The following is a 15,198-nucleotide window of genomic DNA, read 5'->3' on the forward strand; positions in this document are numbered from 1 at the left end:
GGCGCAGCCTGCGGGCTGGGGGCTCCCGCCTCGGCAATGGCAGAGCAAGGCGGGCAGGGCGCAGAGCCAGCCCCGGCTTGGCCCCTGCGAACGCAACAATGCCTTGGCCCGAGGCTCTAGGCGTTGCACAGCTCCGTGGCTGGGCTAATACTGCGAAAACCTTGAGTAAGTTGGGGAGGGGAATAGTCCAGGCTGGCAGTGCCACGTTTTGGAAGTGATGTTCACATTGTGTGTTCTTTGCCCGGACCTCACCTCTCGTACTCTGTCGCTGGGCATTGAAAATAACCCCCCTCTGACAATGCCTTGGCCCGAGGCTCTAGGCGTTGCACAGCTCCGTGGCTGGGCTAATACTGCGAAAACCTTGAGTAAGTTGGGGAGGGGAATAGTCCAGGCTGGCAGTGCCACGTTTTGGAAGTGATGTTCACATTGTGTGTTCTTTGCCCGGACCTCACCTCTCGTACTCTGTCGCTGGGCATTGAAAATAACCCCCCTCTGGCAAGGGCAGACGGATACCCGCCCCTGCTGTTGAAAACCACGCTCCCAAGAAGAAATGTTTTCAGCTCACCTTTTTCCAGGTGAACTCTTGGCAGTGAATATTACCTTCCTATATTTCCTGCTGTTCTTTAGTACTGTATTTTAAAGTACTCAGAACTTCCACAGGAGAAGGTGGGAAAGGTGAATTTGGGTGATTTTGCTGCTGTCATGTTGTGCTGATGCTGTTTCCTCTGGTGGCGCTTGCTGGTGTCATGTTGTAAAATGATTTTAAGCGTATGATCTCAAAGAAGCTTGTGGGGTATCTCAGAGCATAAGCACTTCCATCAGTTCGTTTCACATGTGCCACTCTTCTCTCCACACCCCTGACTCTTTGGTGCAGTTTTGAAGTTACTGTACTGTCTACATATCTGTCTTTTCAAAGCCTATAGATGTGTCATTGCCCTTTCTTATTACTGTAAACTGTATGTTGTGTAAAGACTAATACAATAGCTGGCTTCATGACCTGAGTAATTTTAAGAGGGATATGCATGATGGGAGTCCTTACCAGGATCTGCCTTCTCCCCATCTCTTTGTAGGTCCATGTCTTTTGTAATAGCAAAACAACTATCTCGTCTGTTTTGCATCATTAATTGAGATGGGGATGGAATACAGAGTTGATTAGCTACAGAATTCTAAGTAATGGCTTGGAGCAAGGAAAAATGGCAAAAATGGAATGCAATGGCAGCCTTCTCTTCTTCCTCCTCCTCTGCTGCAATCCTAACCTGACCCTGATGCTGCAGCAGAGAGCTGGCCTGCTGCTGCTTCTCCTGAGTGTGTGCAGAGCAGGTAGGAGGGAGCAGAGTGAGATTGAGCTTCACAGGTCACCGGCAGGTTGCTCAAGTTGCTGTCATCTCCCCTAGCTGCATCTTCTCACCCCTTTCTTTTCGTTTTTGTTTTTTTATAGCTGTGTTAACCTCAGTTTTTAAAAGTTTAACTGCATTTAGATTTATGAAAGCTGAAGCAGACTTTTCATTGATTAAAAAAAAACCCCAACCTTTAGATTGTATGTTGTGATATTTGTGTAGTAACTCTTGGTTTTGGTTATAAAGAGAAGTGTACCTTTTTTGTTGCTGTTTTTTTGACTACACCACTTGTTTTCACAGTCTGGATCACCTGGAAGCAATTCCAGGTACTAGTTCAGTCTAAAAACCACCTTATTAGAGGATTATAGGATTACTGATGACACCTGAGATTGAAGTGTTCAGTCACTGCCTTCTTTAATTACCATCATCTGTGCAATAGGTGTGTGCATTATAAAGGGCACATTTGCATTCATTCTAAATCCCAAGCTGAAATTTTGCAACTTCTTTGTATTTATCTGATAATTTATGACCTAGGCAAAGGGACAAGCCTTGACTAGAGATGGTTTTTCATGTTTTACAGCTAATGGGTTATACTTCACCCTCGAATGCTTCTGTTCTCTAGCTCTTCAGTGGCAGACTGGTTAATAGATTTGGTCAGTAATATAGTACAGCCAAACTTTCTCAAATGCTTTTATTTTCAATATAAGATACCATAGAGTGTAGAAGTTGAAATATGACAAATTACATAGAAGTTGCATTACATACATAGTTGCCATAAAACTTGGAAGTTGTCCTGTGCATTTAACAGTATGGAAAATCTATTTTGTGATTGAATGAGTGCTGCTGATGGTGATTAGAAGTCAGTTAATTACAAGGGGAGGAAGATTAATAAATAGACATGAGTGCCTAAATAGACTAATTTATAATCACTTCTTTAAAATGGTATTTCCTCAAAATCTGTTTGGATAATCATCGCACTTTTTATATTAAATTATGTATGACCACCTATTTGTAGTTTTGGTAGAATTGCATTCTGAACTTCGAAACCTGAATGTAACTTTGTATTTCTGAGTATCCTTTTATGTTGAATCTTGCAAGATTGTTTCTAAAACTATTTGTTTTGTCTTATCTAGTCACTTTACGTGTAAATGTGTGTATTTCTGTATTGCCAATCTTGGATCAGTCTGTCTTGATTTCTGAAAGGTCTCCTTAATTTATAGCTCCAGGATATAAATTGTTTGGCTGGGGCAGATGTTTGTTAGTGATGAGTTATTCTGACTCTAGTGTGTGGTAGGCTTTGGCATGGCAGTCATGTAGGTCGGGGGCTGCACTTCAAGTTCATGTGCACCCCAAGTGCCAGAGTAAGAGAGGCTGAGTTGTGGCAAAACAATTGAAAACTTGGCTTGGATGCACTCTGCGTGGTTCCTTAAGGCAGAGTGAACTTGGATACTTTTGGAAAGTGTCTATTTAAGATGTCTTGATTTTTGCTCCTGAAATATCCTGTCCAGCGCATTGGAAACTCTGTTCCTGTGGATCCACTCCACTGGGGTTGATTTACTAGGTGCCAGCATGCAGGAGGTTGTATTACACGTAAGGAGTTTTAAGTAAATAAGTAAAAATGTAGTTCTGAATGTATATGGCTGTGAAATTTCTGTACCAAGCAGTAGACTTTATATGAAGATATAGGTTTATGCTAACCTTTTGCCACAGTCATTGGCCAATAAAAATTCCTGTAACCCACATGTTATAGCATTTATGCTAAAATGTTCATCAGTGTGCAGGAGCTTGGAACAGACCCTGTTCTGTGTGTTCTGGAATTTAATGGAAGTGATCTGGTTGCTTGTATGAAATTTAATACAACAGTACTGCAGTAGATGTAAAACTGAGACAAGTATGTCTGACTCAGCAAATGCAATGTTCAGCATTTAATTAAGTCGTGACTGTCTTAATGAAGACTTACAGTGGAAGAGACTAACTAAATAACTTTAAAAGTAGCTTTCTAGGAATCTGGGGTTTTATGTGTAGCTATAGAGAACTTTCAAATCTATAGGAAGAGTGTATGAAATAGTCTAAATGTGAGTGAGCCTCCACTATATATAGGGTTCTGCTTTGCTGTGTTATTGAATTTTCAGTGTCAGATTTGTGAGAGAATTTGTAGGATTTATAATACCATGGAAACTTCCCTTCCCTGTATTTGTCTGCATTTTGTAGCTATGGTGTTATTTTGGAATTATCTGAAAACAGTGAGTATAAACAATTCTGTTAGGGAAAGAATGGCTTTTGCTAGCTGAAGTAAATAAAAAAGGTCTGTTTACAGAACAAGTTATTGTTTGCTTACAGATACTTGAAATGCACAAAACTGTTATCAAATTCAGCTTCCATGAGTACGATCTGGAAGCAAGAAACAGGATCCAATCCATGTAGATCAATAGGGCTCAGTATGTGAGCCAGTTAAGCATTTAGGCCCTGCATTTGCATCAGGAATGTGTCTCTTTCTGTCTGGCAGTCACTTGAATTTTCATATTTATAAATCTGAAGTTGTTTAAGCTTTGATCAGGTTTGAGAAGGACAGATTCATAAAATGAATTGATTAATATTGACTATTTGGGTATACAAAAATTTTATATTCACCAGTAACCAGGTGCACTTTTGTTAGTAATTCTGTTGTAATAGGTATAATAATGTGTGAAACATGAGCTGGAATTCGTATTTAAAGACCTTTTGAGGGGTAGAAGAAAGAGGTTTAGGGCCAAAAGTGTGTGTTGTTGTACTCTCTTATCTTTGTAGTTGCAGAGGAATCTTTTTATGAAGTTGAAAATAATTTAGATTATTGTATCAGTTCAGGATACACTACGCAAATATTTTTTTCCTAGTTATAATTTACTCAAGTTTTTGAACATGATTTAAATGCAGGATGGCTAGAATAAACATATAACAAAATGGAGTCCAGGACTTGTGTAATCATAGATGATTTTGTTATTTGTAGGCTGCTTGCCATAGCGTTATAAATATACTTGCATATTAACTAGTTTCAAATTTTTGCTGTGAAACTGGTGATTCTTCTACTTTACCAGATAACCTATGTATTGAGAAGGAAATTTTTTCTTTTCTGTTTTTTGTTTTCCTTTGATTTGAAGTAATTATGCAATTCTGTTAATGCCTTCAAAAGTTGTCATACTTCATGGCAGAAAAAACTAATACTTCAAATATATTTGTTTATTCATTATGCAACTCCTGTCTAAGTTTAATTTGTGAGACTTTTAAATGGTTTTATTTTTTCCATGTGTTCCCAGAATGAATAAACTCCTCATCAAGATGCTCTTTCAGGTTTCTTTAATGAGTTTTTGTAGCCACTGAATTTTCTATTGGAGTGATGTATTCCATAATAAGTAAAAAAAAAAAAAATTGTTAAACTGTGAGTCAATAAAATGCTTTTCAATGTGATCTCTTTACGCATCTTTGTGCTGACAACCTGTTTATGTGAAGATGCCTCCTGTTACTTTGTTTTCATTTCTGTTCCTAAGAGTTTGTATCAAAAATGCCTCTGTGCTGCAGGCCTTAAAATGAAAAGTGCTTTTGTGATGCCTTTTGGTTTTGTAGGGTACCCTAAATATTAATCAAGGATGTAATACTTGTAACTTGGTTCTGATATTCTTGGTTTCGATTTTTGAGTTGTGTAATCAACATGGCAGGACACTTAGAGACAGGATACTGTAAGAATTGGAAGTGGTTAATAATTTATCTTTCATTGCTTGGGGTTTGGTTTTCTGTTCATTTGGGTTTTCTAGTGCATGTATAATTCGTGTAGAAATGATCTGGAGGCAGTTTGTTTTAGAGAGTGTTTTCAGATCCCTGACTGAATGGAAGTTGTCCAACAGGTCAGTAGTAGGTTAAGTGTTGGGGTGATGGAATTTAGGAACGCTAAATCCACTGAATGTTATTAGAAGCAGAAGGGTTTTATGGTGACTTGTTTGGTGTGGGGTGGGAACTGACAAATGTTTCATATAATATCACAAAGATTTTTCTATACTGCAGCATCTATAGTATGAATGCATGTCTGAATGTGTTTTTAGTTTTTAATACTTCAGCATTAACTGTATGCTCTCCCTGCCTCTTGTTTTTTTCTTTTTAAAGGTTGCAACAAACTTTCTTTTAAGGAGGTACCAGTGTCATCACAGATGAACCCCTTCTACGTTTCAGTAACAGTAACATAATTGGAAAGTTTCAGTCAGGAGATATTTCTCTGCTTTTTCCGACTCCTCAGGGTGGATATTTTTGCCATGTGTCCAAGCAGTGTGTGGAATCCTTTCATTTGTGTTTGAGGTGTGAACAGCATCTGAAAGATCTGCTAAAAGGATAAGGAGGAACCTCTATGGGTAACTCTTGGCTGGAAACAATTACTGTTCAACCATGGTAAAACTTGCCAACCCTCTTTATACGGAGTGGATTCTGGAAGCTATACAAAAAGTTAAAAAGCAAAAGCAAAGGCCTTCTGAAGAGAGAATATGTCATGCTGTTTGTGCTTCCCATGGATTAGATAAGAAGACTGTTTCAGAACAGTTGGAACTTAGTGTTCAAGATGGTTCTATTCTTAAAGTCACTAACAAAGGTCTTGCATCCTACAAGGACCCAGATAATCCTGGACGGTTTTCATGTGTTAAACCTGGCACTATTCCTAAATCTGTTAAGGGATCTAGAGGAGCTTGTAATGAGCTTCGTAATGTGGATTGGAATAAACTCTTGAGAAGAGCAATTGAAGGGCTTCAAGAACCTAATGGCTCCTCCCTGAAAAACATAGAAAAGTATTTGAGAAGTCAAAATGACCTAGCAAGTATTTTCAACAATCCTGCCTTTCAGCAGAGGTTGCGGCTGGGGGCCAAACGTGCTGTGAACAATGGGAGGTTACTGAAGGATGGTCCTCAGTATAGAGTGAATTATGGCAGTTTGGAAAGCAAAGGAGCTCCAAAATACTCCAGCACCTTCCCAGCTTCCCTTCCACCTGTCAGCCTATTACCCCATGAAAAAGACCAGGTAAGTCTGAAAAATGTAGTAATGAAAAACTATTCTTGTTATCCTTTGTTTATTTACCTAGTACAAAAGGAATGATTCTTCTTGTGCTTTATTTACCCATTTAATTGTATATGAATGGGGATGCATGTCCAAGATTTATGCAGAATCAGTTCTGGTAAATGAATTTTACTTGGCTCCCTATGTCCTACCATTCTGCATTGGATAGTTTGCTTTGTGAATTTTCAGTAGATGAGCAGAGCAGCAGGGAAGAGTACAGCTGTATGCTCTGTTGTAGGTGTGAGATAGTTCTGTCTTGCCTGACAGACTGGTGTAGCTGAAGTCTGCAGTGTGATTTGATTGTGGCTTTTTACCTTCATTTTCTGGTGGGATATACAGATTTTCTTGTGGTTTGATGGCCTTACATGACACTGGTAGGACTCGTGATGTTTAAGACAGTTAGAATTATTATTTTTTTAATGATATTTGTATGTAAATAGTGAGCTTTAAAATGACAGTGAATAGAAACTGGAATTAATGTTAATATTCTAGGAACAGGAGTGAAGGTGTCAGAGGGACAATTTGAGCTGAACTGCAGTATCCTGTTTTCTTTTTTTTGTTTTTGTTTTCCTCTTCTGGCTGGTCAAGTTTCATGGCAGTTGTTTTAGAAGTGGAATAGTCCAGACAGCTTTGCTATTGTAGAGGTGCCACCAGTGTCTCCTGGAAGCAACATGATGGTTTTCAGTGGTCTTTTTCCTTTCATGGTGAGATGCTGGGGGGTGCAGAGTAGAAAAGTTGGAATTATTTAGTGAGGTCTTCAGGAACAGTTGTTTGGGGAACCATCCAAGGTGAGTTGTTGTAGCTTTATTTTTGTGAGCTTCTCTAAATGTATGTTAAATATGATTGCATTTGTGTAAGGATATCTGTTTCTGTCAAATTGGACTTCTCAGGTGTTTGAGGGATGCATGGAGCTTCACGCTCTATAATCAGAATGGAAATTCAAAAGTGCTGCACACTGTGCAATTACTGCTGTAGCTGTACACTATAAACATTTAATTACTTGTAGTGATAAAGCTGTCTGTTTAAGTACTTTGGGTTTCTACTGTAATTCTGATACTGTAATGACATGAAAAATTTGAGGGCTGGAGTACTGAGCAACCCAAGTAATATGAATTTTGTAGAAACAAAATTTTCCCATGTTAGGCTACCTACTGGGACTGGCAGCCTTTGCAAGGAATGTTAGTTGGGTCATGGTGCTGAAAAAGCCATTACTGCCATACTAAAATACTGGTATAAGGAGAAATCTGTCTTCTAGAAGTTAGCCAAACAAATCTGTTCTCTAGCAAGTGCTTTGGCAAGAAATAAGCTTTCATTTGGGTGCCTCAAAATTAGCAGTGTGACTTGCGTGTTTAAAAACTGGCATACGGTTTTTCCTGACAAAAATAGTTTTGATGTGAGGTTGGTGAATCAGTAGTTCCATGTTACTGTAGTTTACCACTTAGTTGTGCTAAGTTACTGAGGTTACTGAGCAAATATAAAGAGACTTGTTTTAAATATGGGATTTTTACTGTTCTTCACTATGTGTGGCTTTAAATACTTCAGGGACAGTTCTGAAAGTAAGTGTACATAAGTTGTCCCTGTCACTGGGATATGACTGCATCTTCGTTTGAAATTGATATTAATTTGTATATAAGCAGGGTGACATTGCAAGAAAACTGTTAGGCTATTATTATTGGAAGCATTTAAGTGACAGTATGGGGCATGTCAAGATTATTTATTGAAATTAATACAATAAATGTATCCAACTGGCATCTCTTGGGAATGGCTAACATTTGATGAGATTGGCATATTTTAAAGTTTCTTTGGCACTTTCTACAGCTAACACAAGTAAGAGATTATTTCTGTTGGGGTGGCTAATTTTGTATGTTTGTTTTTTTTTTTTTTATTTTCAAATACTAGAGATAATGTTCTAGTATGTCTTTTGTTGACTTCCCTGGAGGAAAAGAACAAATGTAAGGGTGCACAGAAATATGTTTTGATGATTGTACAAGTATCTTTAGCAGCTCATCAGGATGAGACAGAAGACTTGGTCCATTAGAAGTGCATTAGAGCTCTCCCTTTGTCAGTCTGAACATTCACACTCAGAGTACCAAATGCAGACTCTGAACCTTTCTTCCTGAGTGAAAGGTGATCAGAAGAGATACAGTGTAGGGCAAGGTGGTTGTGTTGTGTGTGGGTTGTTGTTGGCTTGTCTGGAGTTTTTTTGGTTGTTTGGTTTTGGGATTTCTGTTTTTGTTTGCTTGCTTCAGTCACCCACCCAAAGCATCTGAGTATGTAGTGCACTGAGAAGATAAATACTGTCGAAATGCAGTGTCAGTGAATTCATTTTTGCAGACCTGGAGCCTTGACTATCTGACAGGAGTGTTGAGTGGTTTGCATTCTATGAATACTTGGAACAGGGAGCTGGAAGTGCTAAACATTTGTCTTAGTGGTGATGCTGTGAAGCTGCTTTTCTCATCCCTATTAACTGGGTGATCCAAGTCAACTAGATATAGTTCTCTTGTTTCATTAGATTTAGAAATAGCTGCAGTTGGTTACAGACATACAGCAGCCATATTTCCTCCTGTTATCCATAGACCTGGAAGAAAGGATTTGGATAAAAATGGTGTTTCAAGTGTTATCCTGGCTTTTCTGGATTTGGGAAAACTTGTATCAACTCTTGAGTTGCAGCAAGAGAAAGCATGCAGTGCAACTGTTTAAATTTGCCCCTACTCGATCCCTTTCCATTCCCCTGTGTGTGGAGGGTTGCTTTTCCATTTCTGAATGAAGAGATACAAGTACAAGGTTCATGAAAGATAGATCTTGTTGGAAGGTCGGGAGCTTTTGGCAGCTATATGGTGTCTAGGTGGTATAGTTTAAGTGTCATGAGTAGTATATCTTATATAAAGGACTTTTCAGTTATCTGAAGTATTCTGGTGGCATTGAGGTAAATGCTCACTTGGTGTCTGGACAGGTAACTTGAATCAATGCAATCAAAAGGTGCCTGATTTAGTGTTAACTGGGTGTGTGAAGGACAGCATCCAGCCAGAGATGGGGCTGCCTTAAGAGTGAAGGAAGACTGAGAACAGTGGTATCCTTCAGGATGAAGACTTGCAGTGTCTTTTTCATGTCCTGAAAAAAAAAAAAACAGAAAAAAATCCTCCTCAAATAAAGAAACAAAAAAGCCGAAAAAACTACATGCACAAGAAAGCAGAAAAAGAATTCATTCTGTTGTGCAGCCGTTTGATCTCGTGCACTTCACTGTGTTGCAGTGCATATTTAAACAATTCAACTGCTCTTATGTGCTCTTCCTTATGCTCAAGAGTATCGTGCATAGATACCCTCCCTTTTGCTTCACACCTTTTCTCACCAAGCATTTCCTGAAAAGGGCTGTATGAATATGTCAACCAGAAAATGCAGTGTAAAAACTGGTTACATAGTAGGGAAGGGTGTGAAGAGAGAGGAAAATTGAGTGATACTTAGCTTTTCAATAAGCCTTTGAAGCATTAAAATGTGCTTCTGGAAATGCAGCAAAGTGGCATTTAAAACTTATGGTTAGTTTTAAGAACTTTAATGGTGTCAATTGTAGAATGGCAATATTGCTGATGTTTTTTCTGTTTTCATTGTCACTTGGACAAGCACTAGGAAGGTTCTGCAGTTTGGGAGCTGCATGAGACCTAGTAAGTCTTGGGAGTTAGCCATCTGCTGAGCACAAGTGCTGTGTGACTATAAACTCAAAGAAACAGATATTTGTAGGCTGTAGGCAACTCTTTGTTTGCTTATTTTTAGTCATAATTTAAAAGGATAAATTGAGTTTTTAAAGATCAAGAGGGAGTGGCCATTGTAACATTATCAGAGGGCTGTGGGAATGCATAGTGTATCTCAGCAGTTTAATCTTTGCTGTGTTCAGAATAATTAGTACTTAAACTTCAAAGGTATTGTTCAAATGGAGATGGCTTGATGTTGGTTCTCCTCAATGCTCTCTTGAACAGCTCAGCAACTGTGATTTTCATCTGATTCTTGGCATGAAAAAATTTACTAATCTCTCTTTCACTTTCAGTTTGTCTTTCTAAGCTGACTTTCATGCAAAACTGAACTTGTTTTATTAATTTTCTTACCCTGAACTCCTATCTAATTTTGTTTTCACTGGCCTATGTACATTTAGCTTTTCAAATGTAACTTGGCATGGGTTGAATTTCAGTTTTCTGGTATGTATCTTGTGCCAGTGCAGACACTGGGTGTTCCTCCTTCTGTCTTTCAGGCAAAGGGCCAATCTATAGCGAATTGCGTTTTTGGCATTCAGGCTCCTCCTTGCTCAGTTTTTAAGCTTCCTGCCTTCCTGTGGGTAGGCAGCAAGTGTTGGTTGAGATTTCTTGTTGCTTCTGTCCTATAGATTTCCACTGTGCAGAAACAGAAAAGGGAGGCAGAAACGAATACACAATGTGTCTTGCAGATTTAGACATCAGGGGATATTCATAATGCTGAACTTTGGGAGTTGCCTTTATGTGGCATCTGGGCTTCTGAGGGTGAGTCTGAGCACCAAAATGCAGTGATGGGAAAGTTTCTAGAGAGTCTGCAGTGCTACAATTGAAGTGACTGTACACAGGGAAATGAAAGAGAAATCTAGGTTTGAACTTTGTCAGTCCATAAAATATTGTTGTCTTAGGATGAAGCCTTTGTTTCTCTCGTCATTTTGTCATGGTGACAAAATACTGAGGAATGTTGGCATTACTTGGCAAACACAGTGTCTCATGTTTGTGTTTCTCATTATTTCAATTCACAAGTTACCTTTATTTCTTGGAAGGGTGGCTTGCCCCTTAACTACGTGTAGATCTGGTCCTGGAAGTTCTGGGATGATTGCTAGGATCTGCTGCTCTTGCATTTTGGGGTATTTCGGTTTTGGATTTTGAACAATTTTTTGGTGGGTTTTGTTGTTGTTTGTTTTGTTTTGGGGGGTTTTGTTTTGCGTGTGTGTGGTGGTTTATATATTTTTTTTTTCCAAACCTGTAGCTTCTGAAATGCTAAAAGTGCCAACTCTGTGCATAAGCCAAGGGAGCACTTAGATCCTTTTCACACCTGAGATACTGGAGTTTACCAGAAATTGAAGTGGAAAATTCTCATCATCCCTTATTGTGGAGAAGCAACTCATACTACTGTACAGATGGATACATATGGCTTTGGGGGCTTATTTTTATGTGTTTTACAATTCAGCATGTTTGGACCAACCCAAGAAGCATATTTGTAGAAGTTTTCTTGAATTGTACAGTGGGAAGTAAGTTAAATACTGCTATTTCCTGAATTAGATTGGTCTATTCCTTCGTAAGGCAGGCTAGAGGTTAGTTTGCTATTCCTGATGTGACTTTATTTTCTGCAAATAGGGTCGTATTTGCAGTAGCCTATAGATCTGAGGGAAGACCCTACTTATTGTTTTTTTCCTCCGCCAAGCAAGATATTCTGAATGTAGTTGTGCATGATGTGGACATGTTTCTTCTTTATTGCAAGGAGTGATTCCAAACCTTATACTGCATGCTAAAATTTGATTCTTTTTGTTGTTTCCCTTTGAAATTAATTGGTGTGGGGTTCTGCAATGAGTGCTGTATTGAAACTGACAGCAGTGATTTAAAGAAATCCTGTGTAATTCCAGCAGTTCTCTTGGTGTTTATTCATCTGTGCTATTTTCTGTGAACTCCTCTGTCTTAACTGGGAGTGACATTGAATTCCTAAACTACAGTTAGGGGTTTTATTCTTTGCATTTTTCCTCCCAGACTAATTTTTCTTCAACTAGTTAATGCACTGATATCTCCTTCATCAAAATTCCTTCCAAAATTCCAATACCAGAAGGCTGCCTTAGAAATAAGGAGAACTACATAGCATAATTTCTCAGTGCTGTTTTCTTATCTGTTCAAAGTGTCTTTGCTCTTCAGTGTTCAATAGTAGTGATGGTCTTGACTCTTGGGTATTTTTTCTGTGTCAGTTGAAATGTGATAGCAATTCCATGTTGTTTCTTATTGCTGCAGTAACTTTATCGTAAAATGTGATGAAAAATCTTGATAACTTGAAGTTGTCTGCTATTTTTGACTTTTTTTTTTTTTGTCAAGAAAGATATCAGGTATAGATTAACTGCTAATTAACTGCAGTTTTCCAATTTGGTAGTTGTAAATGGCATAAGACTCTCACTCTTGAAAGAATTTCAAGCTAGCATTAAGAAAAGACTGGTAAAAACTCCAAAGTTTTCTTTACAACTTTGAATCCATTTATGGTCCTGTTAGCAGCTTGGTTCTCTGGGTCCAGGACTATATTTGCCTGGGTGTAAGGACAGACCCATGATTTGAGGGCCAGTTTCAAGCCAGGACACTAGGACTGTGTGGGACCAGGTGGATGGAGTGTTGCTGTGCACTGGAACAGCAGTATTAGGGCTCAGATGGTGGCTGTAGAATTTTGAACATGATGGCATGTCAGATCAGGCATCTCTTAGCTGACAGATCCACTGCTGTCCTTTGTGGTTACCTGGTAAGTGACAAATCAGCTTTAAACTAGTGTGATTTTCTTCCGTTGCAAAATTACTTGTATTTATTGTTGTTTTTCCCAATCTGCTTGTATCCCTCATTGAAGAATATTATTACTGGTGTCACATGGATTTTTCTGTGGGTTTTTTCCTCTCCAGGTTCTTTGTGAAGAGCTTAAAGTTTTGAATTTGCAGGCACAGCCAGCCTTTTTGAAATGAAAGGGTGCGACCTGTTACAGGGATGCCTGTGCAGGCAACTCCAGGGCTGCTGGGCTTAGTTCCAGGTCTGTGTGGGTTATTTGGACTTCAGATTGTGCTGTAGATAAGATGTTACATAAGGAAAAATCCCGTGTGGTGAGGGAAACTGCAGACTTGTAAACTGTCTACTTTCAAGCCCTGTCACTGCAGTACCAGCTGCAAATATGCACGAATTTCTGCTTTATCAAATTTTTTGGGTCTAGAGGGGCAGAGTCCTGTTTTTCTCCCCTTGTGGTTGTGGTGGTACAGTCCAGCAGTTAGCAATTAAAGCAGTTCTAGGTGGCATAGGCTTGAGACTTCTGGTTTTAATTACAAGCAGGACTCTGGCACAGGAAAAAAGCTGTGTATGATCTCAGCAGAGGTGTCTGGTAGGCATGGCTGATGTCTCCTCATCTCAGAATAGGAGCAGAGCTAGCTTAAGCTGTGGTGAATTTGCCACACGTTTTCCACATGCTCTCCAGGAGTTAATTTCATCACTGGTGGTATTTTGAAGTTGGCTTCAATTCCACATCTGTTTTTTCCAAAATGGTGCTGATGAGTGACTGTAGTTTTAAGAACTAATTTTTATGTAATGTCCATGTATCCATGGTGACACTAGCTAGCAGTGTTTGCATTTGGCTCAATAAAAGACAAATGTCAGTGGCACCTGTGTTTCAGACATATAGTACAGGCAGTTCTTAACTAATGAATAAGTAGAACCATAGAATTATTTAGGGTTGAAAAGACCTCAAAGATCAGTGAGTCCAACTGTTAACCTAGCACTACTATGTGCACCATTTGACCATGGTCCTAAGGGCTGTATCTGCATGTTTTGTGAATGCTTCCAGGGACAGTGATTCCAACACTTCCCTAGGCAGCAGGAAGTATTTACATGTAACAGTTGAAAGCAGTACAGTCAAGATAAAATGTCCATACATGTGTGGGACTGTTGTGTACAAGCACCTCTTTCAGCACTATCTATTGGGTGATTATAGTGAAGATGGAGACTGCTGTTTTTCAGATGGCAAAATAATGAGGGGTAACTGGTGTAAGCTGCATCAAGGGAAATTGCAGATAGATGGAGGAGAAAATCCTTTAAAATGAGGATGGAGAGACATGGAACAGGGACTCGGAGTATCTACAGAATCTCCATCCTCAGAGGTGACCAGAGCTGGATAGGCAACGTCCTGAGCAACCTGATTGGTAAAAATGTGGTAATACCTACTTGCACATAGTCTGGAGTTCTTTAAAATGCTTAGCATTAGTGGATAATGAGCAGTAGTTAGAAAAGACATTATACAAAAATACAGTTAAGGGTGATGAAAAAGTCAGTGTTTGAGCCTGAAAAGATTAAGACCAAAGTAAGCTCTGTTATGATCATTGAACTTAATAGTAGCTAGTTAACAAGTTCTATGCTTATGAAGGCTGCTGTATCACTCCCTTCTATTCCAAATTTAAAGATACTCAGCTTTCATGTCGTATGTTGATTTTTCTCTCTTGACCTCTGCATGCTAGTATGCCTGCTGTAGGAGTTGGTTTAACAAAAATCTGTTAATGGTAGAGGAAGAGGACAGTGCATTGATTCCTGCAAGTAAGCATTTGGTTATCAGCCAGTTTATAAATATAAACACAGAGGTTAATGTAATAAACAATGGGGTTATACTTAAACATGGTATTTTCTGATCTGAATATTTTTGCTCTGCCTTGAACTGTCTAGTTCTCTTCCCTTTCCTCTTTATCCAGTTGTAAAGACTGAATGTCACAAAAAACTTATTAATGCTATTTTGCAAATATTAATCTGCTTTAATATTGAAAAATTGTATCGTAAACCAAATGTATTTATTTTTATATGTTTGGCATGCGTTCTGCTGATATAACAAAGGAGGCTTTTGGATGTTACAGATGTTTTCTGAAGGTCTGAAATTTATAGATAAATCAGTCAAGAAATGACTCAAACCACATGCAGGATGGGTTCTCAAGGTAGCAGCACGTGCTAAGTGCCTGTAGGATGGTCTGTTACTGTGCTTGTACATGTATGTTTTAGCTACATGCAAAATGGGGCTCATGTTCTCC

General features: G+C 38.9%; 1 protein-coding gene across 6 annotated transcripts in view; it reads left to right on the forward strand.

Annotated features, from left to right (window-relative positions):
• The window catches only part of KAT6B (lysine acetyltransferase 6B), a 102,813-nt gene that overhangs the window by 1,873 nt on the left and 85,742 nt on the right, over nt 1-15,198 (forward strand). For 3 of the 6 annotated variants that reach the window (XM_014309648.2, XM_031062040.1, XM_031062047.1), the window contains exons 1-2: nt 69-165; nt 5,472-6,368. In XM_014309648.2, the coding sequence (XP_014165123.1) occupies nt 5,748-6,368 (621 nt within the window). In that variant the 5' untranslated portion in view covers nt 69-165; nt 5,472-5,747. Of the gene's footprint in view, nt 1-68; nt 166-329; nt 366-5,471; nt 6,369-15,198 lie in introns of those variants that run through there. The other 3 variants (XM_031062036.1, XM_031062049.1, XM_031062033.1) reach the window with 2 other exon arrangements.

The sequence above is a fragment of the Geospiza fortis genome, unplaced genomic scaffold, assembly GCF_000277835.1.
Source record: "Geospiza fortis unplaced genomic scaffold, GeoFor_1.0 scaffold130, whole genome shotgun sequence".
NCBI classification, from domain to species: domain Eukaryota; kingdom Metazoa; phylum Chordata; class Aves; order Passeriformes; family Thraupidae; genus Geospiza; species Geospiza fortis.